This window comes from Pagrus major, chromosome 9 (genome assembly GCF_040436345.1).
Source record: "Pagrus major chromosome 9, Pma_NU_1.0".
Taxonomy (NCBI): Eukaryota; Metazoa; Chordata; class Actinopteri; order Spariformes; family Sparidae; genus Pagrus; species Pagrus major.
The window spans coordinates 11,061,811-11,081,562 of record NC_133223.1 but is presented as its reverse complement, the minus strand read 5'-3'; the positions used below and the strand labels follow the sequence as shown (position 1 = coordinate 11,081,562).

Sequence of the window (19,752 nt, the reverse complement as noted above, 5' to 3'; positions counted from 1 at the left end):
TGACATGAGACAAGATGAGATGAGATGAGATGAGATGAGATGAGATGAGACGAGACGAGACGAGACGAGACGAGACGAGACGAGACGAGACGAGATGAGATGAGATGATGCATTCTCATAGTTGCAAATTAGTTGTTCATGAACATGATTTCAATAAGAGAGGGTTGGATGAGTTGAGATGATTGCTTAAGATCACAATCAAAAGTATAATAGTCGAGTTCCAGAAACAACATCTTGTCTTTAATGTGGCATCATCATTGGCGGGAGTAATCCCAAACATATGTTGTGCAAATGTCCTTATTTGTCAACACACTGAAAATATCTTAATGCTTACTATTTGGGCAAGTGTGGAGAAAATGGTTCAGAAAATAGATTAGAGTCAAAGTGCGAGTGGTGTTATCCATTAATTTTGTCACACCACACAAACTAGTCTCATACACACAGCCCAAGATGGCCTCCTTGTCAGTAGCGGGGTCTTTTAATAAGGCACGAAGTGTCTTCCCTAAATGTATCGGACCTAATTCTCTGTCGAACAGATGTTTTGCCAAGCTACATCAAGAACAGGACGCTCCTGAATGATCTCAAAGCAGAGTGTTGAAAAGGAGAGATAATTTTTGGGACCTTTGCTCCGCCTTAGTCCGGATTAGCATAAACCACTTTGGGTGACTAAGAGTGATAAAAAAAAAAGCCACAGAGTAAAGATGTGGCGAGTAACTCTGCACTGTCATAGAGTCACACAAAAGTCTGGCACAGCATCAGAGAAATCGTTCTAGTTTTTATATAAAAGCTTACATGATATATTTACTTGGGAGTAGCTTCTCCTCCTATGATTTCTCTCAATAACAAAGCGTTGAGTGGCTAACTTTACCAATCTTTTGATTCACTCACTGTGACAAGAGCAATTAAAATATCACTGTGGACAAACTGAGCTGAGGAATATGAATTTGAGACTTCCTGGCGATCTGAGCTAACTAAAGCTAACAGTCTTGGAATTTACTCTGATGGTCTGTTGGGATGGTTAGCAAACGTTTACTGTTGGCATCTGTTTCAATTCCTCAGCTTAATCATATTTGCTTTCCCATTTAGATTTTTTTTTTTTTTTCTAAATATGAGCATAACCAACAGTGTCTATGAATACAAGCCAAACGGTATCGACTAAGTTCTCCATGCAGCAGCAGCGGTGGAGTGTGCTGTCTGCAGGGGAGAGCAGCTCAGATAAACAGGCAGCCCGGCTGGAAATAAAACTGCTGTTTGGTCGGGATTATTGATCACATTAATATGCAATGATTATTTTCTCTGGGTGAATTTGTTGTCTAAATACTGGTTTGAAGCTGTGTAATTAAAAAAAGCTTTGAAGAAGACTACAGTAAAGAGATTTGACATTTTAAGAAACATTTGGAAAACAGCTCTAAGTGAAGTGTTTGTTACTCAGCACTTCAATGGAGGACATTTCAAAACGAATTATGGTTTTAAACCGTGTTTATTTGTACCATATCCACCATGTTGCCGTGGAAAAAAAAGAAATAAAACAATGATGCATCATTTATATGGGGATGGGTTTTTGTCTTCAAAATGAAGCAGTTCTGATTTTGAAGAAGAAAAAAAAGGCGCGCGATAATAGAGTTCATATGTTCTCAGTGACTGTGGGCACTTCAAAGACTGTTTATGAACATGAACAACTGTCAGTGAGAATAAGAGACGAGACTCTTATGTCTAATGTCATCACACCATCTGAAGCTGGTCCATCGGGTCGCAGAACAAAGTTTGTTTTCTTTCGCCTTCTGGGAGAAATGTATAGCTCTGGACAACATATAAGGGATCTGATTCTATTTTTAAATAAACATCAGCTATTTATCTGTTTAGTAAAGTAAAGGGAATACTAGATAAAAATATAGAACTACAGTGCCTGTAGGCATGCAATCTACTTTATTTATTACTTATATTTTCTGCCTGCTAATTAAGCAGGTGTTCACAGTCACAGTCCTGCATTGTTGTTTACCTTCAATGCCACGGAGCGAGGAAGCATTTTTAAATCGTAACCTCCACAGAGAGAATTCACAAATAAAAGAGCACAATCTCCATTTAATTATTAAAATTAGCTGAATAAAGCAATACATAGATTTTGTATTTTAAAAGCATGTGATTGTGGTAAAAGTCTCCTCATGCTTTGTGTTTTATGTTGTGGAATATTTGATTTTAGTGAATCTCAGTTTAATCAGTTTAAGTCAATTCAGTAGACTTATTCAAAGCGAACATGTGTCTTGTCGTAGGGGCTCTGTTCTCTCTAAGCGTCCCAATAAGCCGTGACATGAGTGTGACAGTGAGCCAGCATGAACATCGGCAGGACCCTGAAGCTGAAGCAACTAAATGGAATCCAGCCATCAGTCATTATATTTTGTATGTGCTTCTCCTGTTGTGACAAGTCAAAATGTCTGAAATGTTCTTACTTTAATAACAGCAAACTATGTGAGACTCTTGCTGAAAAAATAAATAAAAAAACTACCTAAATAAATTCATTATATTCTTTATTTACATGAGCTTGTTTGATTATTTTCACTGTGATTAAATTCAGAATATCTCTGACTCGTGTGACCCTGTCTTGAATGAATACGAGAGAGAGAGAGACAGACAGCGGGGAACAAGAGGAGGACAAGGAAATGCTCGGGTCAGAAATACTTTGAGCCCACTGGATGGAGCTGCAACGACACTCGGCAACAGAGGAACCCACTGTAACCAGAGCTAACCAGAGGATTAAAGCACAAACCAAAACATTCAGCTCAGAATGCTGCCACCGTGCACATATTCCATATCTCTTACTACATCTGTTGTTTAAGTTACTACACTTATTTTAAAGTAGAATGAATCGTAATGTGTGTATGCAATAAATTAGTGAGATGGAGGTTGATAAAAGGTAGGAAAAGTCAAGATTAAACTGAAATCATTCTTAATTTTTTGTTTTTCATTTGTGACAGTGTTTCAAGTCTCTGTATTTACAGATGAAGCTGATACATTTAGTCATAATGACTCCAAATTGATGGGACATTACACCGCAATAAGACAGAAAATATTGTGTTTTTATAAGATAACACACTTGGATTACAACAACACAAGCCCAGAACGCTTCATTTGAAAATAAACTGCTAATGAGTGTAACATAAACGGCTGAACGGAATGTGAACTTAATGCCCGGCTTTTTTTATTCCTTCTTTCCTCAATTTTCTAAGTTTGAATTCTTGACACTTTCCACCTCCACTGCAAAAAAAAAAAGGACAAAGTGTTGACCCAGACTTAAAATGTTAGTTTTAATATAGTTTTGCACTGTTGATGACTCCAGATACATTTATGAGCATTAGCCAACAAAGCAAACCCGAGTCTAGCCCAAACAAACTGGGATGAAAGGCGGCCTTTGATCCTCGGCCGACCGGAGTGACTTCAGCACTTCAGCTCGATTGTTTTCAGCTGAGGTTTCTCTGGGTGGCTTCACTTCAAGCTACAACTGAAACTGCCCGAACAGGATTTACTCGGGATTTAAGAGCCACAAAGTTGGCTCTCCAAAAAAACTCAGCTAAACCAAATAAACGCTTATTTTCTGAGTCGCTGTTAGCAGCCCTTCCAGTTGTTGTGATATAGAATGACAAAAGCTCTAACTTCATGTCTTTGTGCTGAATATTCGCCGTCTTCTCAGGCCTGCGCTTCACACCACTGCTGGCTTTACATTGAGGCTACGACAGCTCACATTCCGTCTGATCATAGTTGTGTGTGACATTTCAAAGAGGATTATGAGAATGAAATGTGATAAAAACTATTTCCACGTGACCCCTGAGCACTTGACCTCTGATGGGCTAGTGCAGCGTAGCACCGAGGCTCAGACCTCGGGGACTGTTCTGCAGTCCGTGCGAGGTAATTGCAACAAAACTATTATTTAACAAAAAATGTTAAAGTCTGGATAACAAAGAATGTGTTCTGATTTTCTTCCAACACATTCAGAAAGAAGAAAACACTAATCAGCAATAAAACCAGATGTAATACAAAAACACTCACACACACACACACACACACACACACACACACTCCTCTCCCCTATTAATATATTATTGTGTATTTGTTACTTGTGGCCAACACAAACAGAGTTATGTGCCTGAACATGTTGACAAAGCAGCCATGGCTCATTGGCGGTTGATGGATGGCCGTGTGCGCCATGCTAATTATTAGTCCGCATAAAAGGATGCTGTTATTTCCAGACCTGGCCCAGCAGGTCCCAGCCGGAGGGGTCACTGGGTAAATACGGAGCCATCAGTCTGCGACTATATCACTCAATCTTGATGTATGAGCAAAGAGGTACAAATTAAACGCGCGGCGACCTTCTAGGGGGTGCTGCACTCAACAGGACGCCATTTGGGCTAATTCCTGCATGGGGCTCAGACAATAGGCCACTATACCACATGGTGTAATTACTTTGTGTACACACATCTGGAATTAAGCTCCCAGTGGAAGCTAATACACTTGAAAAGAAGAAAAAAGGGGCCAAGCAATTTTAAATGTGCAAAATTTAGTGTGTGTGGGAGGAACAAGTGTGTTTGTGCATGCATGTATGTGTGTGTGTATAATGTGTGTGTGTGTGGCGGTGAGCGGGAGGTTGACTTCAAATGTAGATGCTGATGTACATAGGCTAACTCTTGACCTTCACATGTCATCTGCTCAAAGTTAATCATTGCCGTTGAAACAAGGAGAAAAGATCCTCTTTGAGCATCGAGCTCAAAGCAGATTACATGTCATATATGCAGTATCCCTCAAATCTCTTCCTCGCCTTCTATTTTTCCCTCTACACTTAAAGGCCTCCCACTCAGGTTACAGCCATCTTGCTTCTATTTGACGACGCTGCGGCCCCCACTTTCCATACCAATCCTATCTGTGTCATTTTGACAAACACAGGCAGGGAGATGGACCATGTAGGGGGGCTCCAGATTCTCGCTGCATCTGGATTTTATAGCAGCTCAATTTTCCGTGCCGATGCGCCGCTCAGATTGGATGTGATGAGCTGGGCCGGCCAACATGGAGTGTATATGTGAATGTCAAGTCGAGACTGATATTGATATTGATCCACAGGTTGAGACAGTTGGTGAGCATGAGCACGCAGAGAGCACGAATCTGCATCAGGACATTAGGGAGGGGGATTAACACTGACTGCTGTTATTATCTTGAAAATGTGGTTAGTTCTGTTTTAGCAAGTCGTTTACAGGGATTATCGTCTTGTTTGTGTTTACTCCCGCTTGCTTTACTCTGTGTATGAAACTTTATGTGCAGCTTAACAAGTTGTAAAATCATCTTAAAACTCAAATACAAATATTTATAACTTTATTGATAGTTTACTTGTACAAGATGTACATTCATATTTTGTGAATCAAAAGGGGAAAAAACAAACTGTACGATGATTCATGTTTAGGCATGCTTGCATATGAAATGATAATCATTTTTAATGGGTACAACAAATTCCATGGAGTATTGTTCAGTTCAACCATCCCTGAAATGTTTGTAAACTCGGACACGCTACATTTTTTTTTTTTTTTTTAGGCAAACAATGCACTACAGCCACACCTCCTAATTCAAATTGAACACTTAAAAAAACATACAAAAATAAATGCAAAGCCATGTAAAAATGTACACTTGTAGTTCAACTATTTCATCTTTCATAAACTTTCAGACAAAATAATAATAAATAAAACACCAATATGTTTAATTTAAAATGGAGACATAGATAAACAATTCTAAATGGAGGTCTGTGAACGGAGAAAAATGTTTTTTGGAGACTGTTAGAGGTACGTAGATCTCAAACAGATCTACATGTTTAGCGCAGCTCTGACAGCAGTGTTGAAAAGTAAAAAAAAAATAATAATCTTTGAAATCCAAAACAAGCCCAATGTTCTGTTGTTGTCTGGATACATTTGTAAAAATACAGTCTGAATTATTTGGAAATGAATGATGGAAATGTCACATATAACATGCAGAATTAAGCTAATCATATTGTAAACAACTGCTTGGTTTGGATTAAAATGCTGATCATGAACATTCCAACATCCGAAATATTCTCTAATGTTAGATTTTTTAAATTATTTTCGAACCCGACCCTAATTTCTGCAGCATCCAAAAATGTGCTCATGTTTTCCTCAACAAGAGACGACTGCAGCAGGATGTATACAAAACTGCTTGAATACACAGGCGGTGTTACGTTGGATATGGCACCTGGTGACGAGTGACTTTCCTCGAACTCAACAAAAAAAATGCTGCTGTAGATAAACTGGTGTGTTTGGCAAAGAAATTCAACACTCTGACAGTGCATGAGAAAGAGAAAGAGAACAGAAGAACCATTGGGTCTCTTTATCGTTGAGGATTAACTGCTAGCTGTTTTTACTTTTTTGCTATTTACAGTATTGCACTTAAACTGCACACCATTGCATTTCAGTTTGACTGATGCTTTCTTCTTATTTTCAGAATTACAAAAAAAAAGAGAAGAAGAAAAAAAATGCATGTATACCCTTTATCCAAGATAGTGTCCTTTTTGCTGATCACATGACAATATCAAATCCCCCTCCCCCTTTTTAATGAGTAAAGTAGTATCTGCTTGTAGTGCCATTTGTAAAACACCCACATACAAGACCTGAAGTGCAAAGGCTATCTTCACTTCTTTACCCGGGATACAACACAATAAACAGAAAGAAATAAAGACAAGAGGGAGAGAGCACGTCGTGAGGAGAAACGTCTCGCCGACACATGCCCAGCAACACAGAGGAACATCTGCAGCAAAGGAAAAATGAGTTGTTGCTTTTGTTACAGCACAAGTCCATAAGAAGAAGGGTATCAAACTGTAATGGAGACCTTTGTAGGTGTAGAGAGGGGGCTCGTGGGCATGTAGAATGGCAGTGTTAAAAACAGCTGTCGAGCGTGTATGTCAGGTGTGAATAGAGGCCAGTCCCACAACGCTCCTCCATTAGAGCTCATGCACTTGGCAGCAGCAGGGAACACAGTGGTTGGAGACAAATATGGCCTTTTTTTCATGTTTTCTTTTTTCTTCGTTTTTCTAGGGTGAGGGTGGGGAGGGTTGGAGTGTAAAGGTGAGAGCTGTTCCAATGCCTCGATGAGGTGGTGTTTGGGTCTTTTTCCCCCCATGCTCAACCCCTCTGCATTGTCAACATGGCGACAGCCAGCGTCAGCGAGGCTCAGCTTTTGGCCCTGCTGCTGCCCTGCCAGTTTGTTCTAACATCTTCTGGTCTGACGGGCCCCGGCCCGGCCCTCAGACAGACATCCACATGTGTTTGTACGGTCCTTGGGATGTGATCTGTGCCTGGAGTGGACTGAGCCACTGGCCCCGCAGAAGTCCTGCCTGTTGGGGCGAAAAGTAAAAGGTGATTTCATTGGTATTTAATTACCGTTCTCTACAAGTGGTTTGTTTTGGCAGCTGGTTTTGTGACAATTTTCTCGCTCCCTCCTTTTTTTTATTTTCTTCCTCCACTGTTCTCCCCCCTTTTCTCTCTCACACACACTCTCTCTCCCCCCTTCTCTGTATGTGTTCCTCTCTTTCATTCTCACTCAGTGTTTTTGTTTAGTTTAGTTTTAGCTGTGAGTGTCACGGCCCTTTCACAGGCTCAGTCTTGTGTGAGAGGCGATTATGGGCATCAGGCGAGCGGAGGGGCAGCCCGGTGGGGTCAGAGTCCCAGAGCCTCGGCGTGTTTTCTTGCCTTGAGTCGCAGGTCGGCGATGCTCGAGTTCTTGCTGTTGCTTTTGGCAGCCGCTGCCACAGCCGCTGCCGCAGAGGCCGAGTCGGCAAGCGATGCGATTGGTAGTCCGAAGGGAGGGGGCGGGAACATCAGGTAGGGAGCGTGAGCGGCCAGGTGAGGGTGCAGGTGGGGGTGGGAGTGGGTGACCCCGTCCAACTGGAGCTGGGCTTGGACCTGCAGAAGAGCAAAACACAAAGTTAGTGAGCGTGGGCGCCTCCGGCCATGTGTGTGTGTGTGTGTGAGGATTTAGGTTTCACAGTCTGACACTATTAAATTCCACCTCAAATTTTACCCCCTCAACGCTGTTGCTTACAGTGTGTTTTCTAAGAAAATAGTTAAGGGCTGCACTCTGCGCTTTAGCCCTTTTTTCATGTCAGCTATTCTACAAGTTAATGAATCATACATTGCTCTCAGACACCACATCCAATTTAATCGTCTAGAATCAAAGTCTTTCTAGGACCCAGAACAGATTTGTTTAATTCAGACTGAGGACTCGGTTATACCCTTGGAAATATGCAGTCTTGTTATCCTGATTATGTATTCAATTGCATAAATAAACAATTTTGCACTAAAAAGATATTCACATATTTGGAGTTATAAATATTTATCCAGACATATTCCTGAGTCAAGGGAAAAAAAGAAACCATAAGGAGCATAGAATATCAGTTTTCACATTCTTGGCAATTATTTTATAAGAAGTAGGTGAAAATTAAGCATCCACTCACTTCAGAGGGAGCAGGCTGAGCCTGTTGCCATTTCTCATGTGTTTCAAACGCCACAGGAAGAAGTGGGAAAACTCAAGTATTTCATGCTTTCTTCTCCAACCAAAATAGAACCATTTCGAGTCAAAGTTTTAGCCCGACTAAATGTTATTTTTTACGCTTTCCCTCCTTTCATATCTGCCTAAAAATACTGAAAATGACTTAAGTTGTTAAATGAAAGGGAAAATTAATTTGAACCGCAAATTTATGGTTGCTCGGCAGCGCTGCAGTGGCATCCAAACAAAACCTCCTGCAAACAACAAGCGTTTCCACATATCTCATTTACCAACAAACTGTAGCTGTGGCTGATCATTTCCAAATGTATCATGCAATTACCTCTGATTCAAGTAGTGGAAACTTGATTTTGTGGAGTGTTTGGGGGACATAACAGAATCTGATCCACTCCTGACAAAACAGGTGGTGGACATTTGACGTGCCTGTGCGTTAGGGTGTGTGTGTCATATTTGAATCCTCACACACACTCGCAGTTTGCGCAGTCTTTTGTTTATCAAAATGATTTTGACTGTTTTTCTTTACTTGTTTGTTGATACTGAAAAAAGGATGAGAAGGTTTCGGGCCAGATTCAACCCTCAGACCTTGCAGTTACAAGTCCTGCACCTTACCCAACCAACCAGCACCCATTCACTCGTTTTAAATGCGGATTCTGCATTGTAATATCAGCACAGCCCCTGTGCGTGCTGCCTGTTTCAACCTCAAACAGCGAGCCTATCTCGGTACACTGGGCCTCAAGCCTACACCCCTGCCAGTGCAGCTCAACGCCAATATCCATCAGAGCCCACTCCATTCCCCGCTTTCATCATCTCTTTTATGTGCTCGCGCCTGCCGCACTGTTGGCTTAATTAGGCCGCTTGCATTTCACGAGGGTCAAGCAGACAACACGGCAGCCGGGACGCAAACAGATAGCAGCAGATCAGATGTCTGTCCACCTCTCCTCTCCCTGTACGGCCTGAACCTCTCCACACAGTCAGGAGGTGAAAGGTGCACTGAGGTCTGAGCTGCTCCCTCCCTCTCCAACACACACACATAGTCTCTCATCACTTGCATCTGATAGCTGCACATGGCCTATAGATTCATCTGAGTGTACAAATATAGAAGGCCTGCTTTGCCTCTGATCGCACCACAACAGCCACATGCATGAGGCTCCACCTAGCTCACTTTGACCTTTAGATCTCTCACCACTGCATTATAAGATGCTGAGTAATCATCTTTTTTCTACATTTTTGACTTTACTACATTTAATTCCACCTAAGTTCCTCTTCCCAGATTGGATGTTACATATCACACGTTTACATTTTTTCAAGCATTGTCAGCTGCTGCTCACACACGAACATGGCCTACCTGTTGGAAGGGCATCCGGAGGGCACCCATATTGACATAGGGTGCTACTCTGCACGCGTCGAGGTGACTGCCGCTGCCCAGAATAACACCTGGAGAGAAGGGAAAGATGTCTGTCAGACAGCCAGACAGTTGTTGTTATGTGAGATGGGGAGGTCAAAGGTTTTTTCTTTTTTCAGTTTAAAAACGGTGTCAAATTGTCAAACTAAAAATAACTACGGAAAAAAAGGAAAATATAAATAAGATCATTCAAAGGGTTATTAAAAAAAAAGCAACATTTACCTTTGTGCATCTGGTTTTCTTGTTTTCGACATTTTGCTCTTCTGTTCTGAAACCAGACCTACAATTGAAAAAGCAAATGACTTTAAAGAAAACAAACTAAACTGAGTTTTTAGCACAAAAAAAGTAACTGATGTCCTTTTAATTTTAATATCAGATGCTTTTTTAATAATATTATAATTTATGGACAGGACACCTATTTGTAACCAATAAAAATAAATATTATGGGAAGGTTACATATGAGCAAATTTAATCATATTTAGCTGTTGGTATAAAAAACAATAACTGTAAATTGTAATTGAAAAATAAAGATTCATTTGTAGGCTATAAATAATGTTTTATCTATAGGATACAAATAAAGTGCTATGTATAGGATATGAATACAGTTTTTCTTATGGGATTAAATAAAGCCGGAAAACGTTAAACAAAAGAAAAAGGAAAAGAACATAAATAGTCTATACACAGGAAACAAAACCACAAGCTCCGTATAAATATGATAATTAGCTTCACAGAGAATTTTTAAAGGGACATTATGTTGGATCATAAAATACAAAAATGATCATAGACTGACTGAGCTGCCACAGCCTCACAGACACTGTAGTAATATTATAAGAATCTTATGATGAGATAAAAAAATAAAATAATAAAAGACCTTCGTTAAGCACCGTCCAATTTGCTGTCTGTCTTTGAAGCTGCAGGCTGCAGGCTACGGCCTATTGTTAATCACCATCAACCTAATTTGCCTCGGTGAATAACATCATCTCCCCTCCCCTCCGACCCCCGCAACGATTATCATTTACAGATGCGAAATTAGCGGCTGGTCGCGGACCACAGAGGGCGCAGACTGATGATCATCATCATCATCATCATCACCATCAGTCTCAAGGTGCCGCGCGGAGCCATTTTGAGCTGCGTGGATCGGCGTGTCGATGGGACTGCAACAACAGGCCGGTCCATCAAGTGTCCATTAGAGACTGGAGACACGCGGCAGAGGAGAAAAAGTGACCTGAGAATAAAAACTCTTCAAAAACTGAGCCTACAGATATTCTATATAATAGGGATATTTTCAAAATAAAATATGAGATTTGGAAAGCACAACTGTACGGTGTTTGTTTATTTTTATCAATGAAATTTTATCATTATTATTATTATTATTATTATTATTATTATTATTATTACAAATACATAAATAAAGGCACTCACTATAAATGGTCGTGAATGTATAGGCGGTGTGTTATCAGCTGTGCAGCGGTAAATGATGGTAGAAAAGGTGTTTGTGAGAATCCCAGGTGATTTTGCATAGACGCACAGTAATCCCTCAGATAAATCAAGGCTAATATTAGACGGGCCCGAGATCAATTCCAATTACGTGCCAGTATGTTAAGCAAAGTGAACTACACTGGTTCAGACAGTTATTTCTTCATTAAGGGCCACTCAATGATGCGCTTCACAAATACCCTAATCTCATTTCCTTTTTGATTTTTTAATAGAGACAGTGAATAATGACATTTAATTTAGCAGCGCGCCAGAAACCCAAAGATATTAGTCCTAACCGAATTACTGCCTGCTCCTCACCAAGCTCTCATAACTTTCAATTAGATTCATTGACAGCTGCTCGGAGCGCAGGTTCACAGCCTGCAACAGCCCTGCTGCACTTCACTCTCACTAAATCTGGAGGAAACGTGTCCCCGTGCGTAAAATGGGCCTAAAAATGAGACTTTCCAGATGCTTTATTTTTCACAGGGAGACAATCAAACGTGTTCGGTGCGTTCACGGTCAGAAATGCACGCACAACTAACCATATTTACACCATCAATTATTTCAATAAAGTTTATTAGTGGTAGTTGTAACGTTGTCCCGTATTAGATCTACTAACGGTAGCTCCAAACGGTAGTCGGTGGGCTTATAAAAGCTCTATGATGGGTCTGATTCATCCGATTAGATGGCTGAACAGCAGCAGAGTTGGGCCAGAATTGAGTTATTTCTAATCTGTTTTTATGGGGACACTACATCAAGTCAATGGCAGATATTACAAAGAAAATGAGGAGGGATACGAGTTGACATAAGAGCGCGTCCCCTGAAGCAGCCATTCAGCCTCTTCATTCATTTTAATCATTGGTTTGGTTGGGATTTTTTCTAAGGTCCCCCATGGCTGCTGGGATCGTAGGAGTGTACAGGCTGCTGGCTGTACAGGCCTGCTGCTGCTGCAGGTTCAGGAGGTTGATACATCCCGGCTGACTTACAGCATCCTACGATTGTTTGAGAACACTGACGTCTCTGAAGCCGAAGGCCTTTTTCTTAATCTTTATTTTAACTACTTGCCAATGACAGCACATAAAGGTACACACACACACACACACACACATACACACACACACACACTTGATTGAATATTCAGTCTAAATATGAATTCATTTCAATCAGTGAGTCTGCAAATCCTGAAAAATCCGCTGTGATCGTGCAGACGATTTTTTTTTTGCAGAATTTTACCCAGCTGTCACAGTGGAGCTGTGACTCCCCTCAGGAATATTAGACACCACGAAGAATGAGAAATAATATTGCAATAAAGTTCAAATAAACCCACCAGTGAGTACCACAGGCGCTTAATAAATCCCAACAGGGATATTTTAAAAAGATTTTAGATTTAAGGGCGGAAGCTGTGATTTGTGTCTCACGCTCACTCCCTGGTTAGGAGGGCATCCTGCCTGTTCACTAATGAGCTCTTGACATTTTGCTTTTAATTTGTTTTCCAGGTTGCCGCGCGCACACTCTGGTCTCTTATATCACACATAAAAAACGGGAGGAAAAGCTCGTTTTAAACATGTCTGCATGTTGTAAACATGACATGTAGCCCACGCAGGATTTCTGGTAGTAAATGTCACAAGCTCAAAAACATTATCAGCACCAAACTCTGCTGCCTGATTAATAAAGAAGAAAATAAAAGGGGGACATGATTGTAATTGTTTGTTTTATGGGCCAAACAAATAATTTTAAGATTAATGATTTTACGAATTTATCATAAATCCATAAAATCTTTTGCACGTGGCACTATTCTATTATTTTATGATCGTGTCTTATGTAGAGCAGTGCGTGATTGATGCATAAATAAAGGTCTGATCACACCATTAACAAAACTCCAACGTGGCCCGTCCATGCCACTAAACACCTCCTGTACAGAAGCTGACGGTATATAGCGCCTAACTAACACCCTAATAATACTTCAAAACAGCAGGAGCATTGTCACTGACAGATCAGGACAGTGTAAACGCTGCAGGCACGCTCCCGGTCCCTGCAGGAATATTGTGAGAAAAACATCGATTCTTGTTTGTTGCTCACACAGCAGCCGGTGTTAACGCCGTTTGGAGTCAGATAAGTGAAAGAAAGAAAGAAAGAAAGAAAGAAAGAAAGAAAGAAAGAAAGAAAGAAAGAAAGAAAGAAAGAAAGAAAGAAAGAAAGGGAGAAGGAGATCCTCACCTGCACTCTGGCCTCGGACAGTCCCAGCCGCTGGCTCAGCTCCTCTCTCATGAAGGCGTCCGGGTAGTGCGTCTCGTCGAAGAGCCGCTCCAGCTCGTTGAGCTGCTCCAAGGTGAAGTTAGTGCGACTCCTCCGCTGCTTCAGTTTGCCCTGTGCATCCTCGTCCTCCGACTTCACGTCCTCCTTTTTCTCCTTACACTCGTATATCCCTGTTAAACGGCCCCACGGTTGAGAAAAAAGAAAGAGAAGATGCGTTCAAATGCTGGACTTTACGCACTCGTCACAGTGACACAAACACACGCCGTCTCGCTCTCTGTCTTACACTCATCACACATGCACATTACTGGCCCCCCCATGGCACACACTGGGCCCTGTGAGGGGCCTAAGGCCTGGCAATTTTGGCAATAACACACACACACATTACACAGCCTTTCTCTTCGAGAGGGAGAGGCCTGTGGCTGCATTTCCAGCCTCCATAAGTCGCTGTGTAATGTCAGTGCCGTTATAAAAGTAAATCAGTCAATACATGGCATGTAAGCCTATAAGCGATTTAAAGGGCAGAGAATTAAGCCCCGGCTAAACGGACAAGATTTGGGCCTAATTACTCGCTCCGTGAAACAGACTGAGGTTATTTCAGGCTATAAATAAAAAAAAAAATTTTAAAAGTCTGTCCTAACATTTCATTCCACCAGAAACCTTTAGATTAGATTTACATTAACACCTTAAAATGTGCTCATATATGTCAGGCAGTGCAATAAGCAGCACGGCTGTCAGCACAGAGGCTACCCCGCGTGTTACACTGCACTATATGTGTTATCAGTGTGTTATTATTAGTAACAGACCTGACAACCGCTGTAGTTTCCGGCCTGTTTGCTCACATTTTCTTGTTTGTAGCTCGCTGACGTGAAAGTGTGCTTTTTTCCCCACAGTTGAAAGTCATCCAATATTATACACAATGTTATGTAAAATTCTTATCAAATTAATCCCCCCCCACCTCACACACACACACACTCACACACACAGAGAACACAGTCTCTTGCATAAGGCAAAATAATAGAGCACAATGCTGACCCTTTCTTGCTCCTGAGACAGGATAAATATAGAAACGAGTTAAAATTACTCACTAAATGTCTCAAACTGTGCCCACTGCCCACTATCTGACTGCTGAGTGAAAGGAGGCCTGTTCTGCTTCGAGACTGTACTTTTTATGTAATTGATATATGAAAGGCTTTTTTAAAAAAGGGGATCCGTTTTTAAGAGAGTGTTTACTTGCGGGTTTTTTTTTTTCTTTCTTTTTTTTGCTAATTCACAGCAGCTCAAAGTGTGACTTCTGGGTGCACAATCTACAGGAGCATGACGACCCTACAGGCAATAGATTTTTATAGGGCACTACATCTGATTAGCAGTAAATAAGGCCGAATATAACAGAAGAAGTTCCCGGGAATTCATGCAATTGCTTCAACAGATAAAAAGAAAGGAATGCTTCCTCTCGGATTACGCAAAATATTGGCACAAGATGTGAACTTGCCATTAAAATAAGGCTAAAGAGAAAAAACAAAACAAAATTCTGTTATAAAAAATACAAGATAGTGATTTTTTTCTTATTGCCAAAAGACAGAATGTCTGAAAACAATCATCAAATAGTTAAAACGCCGAACAGACGAATGGCCCGCCTCCTGCTATGTGAAATAAGCATTGTAACGACAGAATAATGTCTTAACTCTGTAAATGTACCCAAACTAAGAGCGCACCGTTGTGTAAACACAACTCTTTTTACGCACGGATTCGCCAAAAAAAAAAAAAAAACGTCGCGCCGATACAAGACAACTGAACTTGAGACATTCTCCCAACACAATACGGAGCATTCTCTTAAAAAAAAATTAAAATAAAACAAAGCCTCACCCTCTGTCGCCCTCGAAACATTAAACTCCTTCAGTTTGTCCTTTTCCAGCTCGACGTGGTCCTTGAACAGATGCACCGGGCAGTGGTTGCCCTCCGCTATGTCCTGCAGGTTTGTCTCCGGGCTGCCCAGCTCCCTCGCCCTCGTCAAGCCGCTCTCCAAAACTTCCCTGTACGTGATACTCTCTTTGCTGCTCTCCTTGGTTTTCTGATCGAAAGATTTCGACACGAATGCCGTAAGTTCTTCCATGGTCGGCTCTGTGGCTCAGTAGTGGTCCTGGTCGGGGAAATCCACCGTGAATTTGTCGGTGTATACCTTACCGTCTTCTATATAGTACCAGCACTGCTCACGGATACGCTCTTTTTTGGAGGCTGGCAGCAGCGTTAGATAGAAGGGGTGGAGAGGGAGGTGAGATCACTCCTGCTGTTGTGACTGTGTATTTGAGAGCACACTATTTATACACGGCCACCTCAGCCCAGCCCCCCCACCCCGTCTTCCCCCCGATCTCTGTGTCTTGAGCAATTACAGGCCGGCTCGACTTTGCAGAATTCAACTTTCAGCAGCTTTTTTTTCTCCTCTTCTTCTTCTTCTTCTTCTTCTTCTTCTTCCACAAATCAATGATGGAGCTGATGGAGGCGGTTAATTGAATTACGGGGTCATTAAAATGCCCACGGTGGCTCACTCCTGCGAGGAGGCTGTATATGGCTGTTATGTCTAATTAATTCGGCGAAAATTTAATTAACGCGATTAGGAGATAGAAATGCTGTGTTTGTTGGGCAGTCCCTTGATTGATTGATTTTTTTTTTTTCGCCTTTTTTTGGCGTTTGTTGAGTTGACAAATATGTTTGAAGGCTAATCTGTGCACGACTCGGTCCGTAAGCCACCTATAACCTCTGGTGTATCAGCTGATTGGACTTAAACTTCTCTGATGTGGAGTTAGGGCGCGATTCTGAGTGTGAAAACGCAGGCAGGAGAGATTCAACGATATCTAATCAGAATTTAAAATGAATTAATTCATTTTAAAAATATATCTTACAATATTTTTGAAACAGCCCAATAATCTTCAACTACGTTAATATCAGTACAACTTAATTAGGCCACAGCTCTTATTTTCCACAGATTTAAGTGCAGGACAAATTCTAATTTCTTGCCACTTTAAAGGCATTTTTATTTTATTTATTTATTATTTATTTTAGCTCTCCCTGCCTTCTGTATATTCACATGAATCAAAATACAAACTGGAACTAATGAGGAAAAGTAGCCAGCAGTTAACAGCAGCAAATACACAACCACATAATGACAGTGCTGTAATTAATATTAGGCTGGTATAAATTCGGGTCCCTTCTGAGTATTCACTTGTAATCCTTTGTGGTTTCCGGTTACAAATATGGGCAACAAATCAATAGATATCAGCAGTGAAAAAATGTTCCCTCTATTTACAGCATTTTCATGGGAATAAGTGAGCCCATAATGGTTTAACGTTATCTCAGTCGTTCATCAGTCCAGCACACAAACACAAAAGGCCGGGAGAGGAGTGTGATCCCCTGGGTCCGCCGCCCTGAGCGGCCCGCCACTGTGAAAGTCTCATATCTCAGCTCTCTAATGACTCGGTTTGATGTCTCTCCATTTATCAGTGAGCCCGCTTCACATCACTGCGGCTGACGCACAAGCCGAGGTCTCTCCCTGGTGCCATGAACTGCGCCTTTTGTTGTTAATAGACCTAAATCCTCTTTAAGACGCAAATCTGCGCTCCCTGTCGTGTGCCTCGATATCATCCCACAATAAAAGTTGCGTTTACAATGGGCGCACGTGCGTGTAACGAAATAATCCCACCAACTGGAGGCTCCTTAAAAATGAAATTAATGGGAATGTTTTAACTTTTTACGCACGGCATCTGCACGTGCTATCCAACAGCGGAGTGCAATAAAGAGATCACTTATCTTTATTTGCTCAGTGGTCATTTTAATGAGTCATTTCAAATATATCAGAATATCACCAGAAAAACACATTTCTGACATTTTCATCAAACAGTGGAATTAAATGTATTGTTAACCAACTACATTTATGAAGATGAGATATTTTGACGTATTGTGTTTTGAACGGTGTATCCAACACTAAAGCTCATTTACAATTCTTCAGAGCAACAAAATATTCATCCAGAATAATAACGCAAAACATACCGCCAGAAGGCCTATAGGCTTTGCATGTTTAATATGAATGACGAACACAGTGCCCAATTAAAATAACTGCGTGTAGCAAAACGTATCCTTCTATTTTATTTCTTATTTCTATAACATTATTATTTTATGTTTTCACTTCATCACAGGACGCCAGTAGCAACGGTGGATTTTCCAGTTAAATCTTTTCTAAAGATTTTTTAAAAAACGTGTAATCTCACAGACTGGAGGCACGTGGTGTCCAATCAGCAGCAGCCTGGAGGAATATCAGAAGAAATCCAGGATGGATGCTCTTTACGCACCAACACTGGTGTCGCTACAGTTTAGTGGCCAAAAAAACTCTTAAAGGGGCCTCAATCATATTTTCACATGCTGTTCAACTCACCACGATCCCAGCACCCCTCCTTCCCCACAGCACGTGCGCTCCCGAAAAAACACAGACATGTTATATTTAATTATTCAGCTGATTATTTATTAACATTGTTATTGTTGTTATTGGTGGACAGAAAAGGGTGTATAAATGCACTAAGCAATAATAATTAAAGCAAGAAAGCATTATTATTATTATTATTATTATTATTATTATTATCATTATTATTATTACAATTAAATTCCAATGATAAAATGTGTTTATTTTATAGATCTCCCTAATGTCCAGAAAATGTAAATTCAATTATTAAACAGTATGTATTTCCTTTTTTCTAATTGTGTGTGTTCACTTCTGATCATCAGCTCTGATGTGGTCTACTAAAATGATCTTCTACATTTTTACTCTCCTTGCAGCACCACTTTTGTATGCTCATGTTTATATCCATTGCACAGCAGCTGCTCTACCTCAATGGCAAATTAAATAAATTGAACAACTAAAGCAGATAATCAACGAAGCTTAACTGACCGGCTCAGAAAAATACTGATGAATTTGTCTTTTTTCCACTTTATTGAATCTATTGGAAATACTGAGTGCTAAGTAGAATTCAGGTTTCTTAACATTGAGTTACCAGTAAAATATCGTTCCCAGTGAGTAGCAGGAGGTGACGAGCACTGTCTTTTACTGCTCATAAACCTACTTGTGCCCTGATCGTCCATTTACTGCTAATTAGGGAGCTGAGGAATTCCTCCTCTACCTGCTTGTGAAGGCTTTGGAACATTATCAAGACATCAGCAGACTTAAATGAGTCTGCGCTGGCTGGAGGAGAGCAGAGACAGAGAGAGAGGGAGAGGGAGAGGGAGAGGGAAGGAGAGGGAGGGTAGAGAAACAGTAGGAGAGGGAGAGAAAGTGGGGGACATACTGTAGCAATGCAAAGCAATAAACAGATTAGGATTGTGTTGCTCCCATTGATCAGACATCAGATTCACACTTTTGCATGTCAGATATAAGAATAGCTGTGTTTGTGCTCTGTGGCCTGTGAAGGTTCAAACCCCTCTAATCCTGCGAGTGTTCAGATTTAGAGGTGCGTCCTCAGAATAAATGCCACGACACTGTTCAAAGATGTTAATCCCTCATGTGAGAAGGGACAATGATCCTAAATATAGATCTCAGCTGCTGGAAATTTGCCAAGATTTTTTTTTCCCACTTCTGAAAGGAGTCTACAACTAAATCACTTTATTACTTAAAACTGGGCAATCAAAACAAGTCAAAGGATGACTTTTTTCGCGCATATTTATGAACTACAAATTACATGTGTATAAAAGAGACAGGAAAACAATAAAAGGTGTTTTTACTTGCACCCATGCTCGTGTCTCTGCGCCTTGCTTCAGTAAAATCATAACATATGACAGATGTGATTGTCTAAATGTTGTACTTGGCCGCAAGAGAGCAGAGTGAGTTTTGAAAATTGAACTTAAAAAGCGACGAATGCACCTCTAGCTTCTAACATAATTTCCATGACCATAAAGCGTCTTTTAGAGCAGCGCTTATCTCCAAATATCATCATCCTATACTGTAGGGACAGGGGAGCAGAGAAAAAAATGCAATAAAGCGGTACACTTGAATCTGATTCACCAATGCCGTACAGATGTGCAGGAATCAGAAA

At 40.9% G+C, this 19,752-nt stretch overlaps 1 protein-coding gene across 2 annotated transcripts; it reads right to left on the bottom strand.

Moving 5' to 3' along the window:
- Positions 1 to 7,288: 7,288 nt before the first annotated feature.
- shox (shox homeobox) lies at positions 7,289 to 15,791 on the bottom strand. Of its 2 annotated transcripts, XM_073474258.1 has the most exons (6): positions 15,545 to 15,791; positions 13,643 to 13,851; positions 10,172 to 10,229; positions 9,893 to 9,981; positions 7,734 to 7,946; positions 7,289 to 7,378 (listed from the first exon to the last, which is right to left on the bottom strand). In XM_073474258.1, the coding sequence occupies exons 1-6, from the start codon at positions 15,789 to 15,791 to the stop codon at positions 7,289 to 7,291; spliced, it is 906 nt and encodes a 301-aa protein (XP_073330359.1). The 2 variants fall into 2 exon arrangements, with proteins under 2 accessions (XP_073330359.1, XP_073330358.1); XM_073474257.1 differs by lacking the exon at positions 7,289 to 7,378 and having other exon boundaries at positions 7,701 to 7,986; positions 9,876 to 9,981.
- Between the last annotated feature and the right edge of the window lie 3,961 nt (positions 15,792 to 19,752).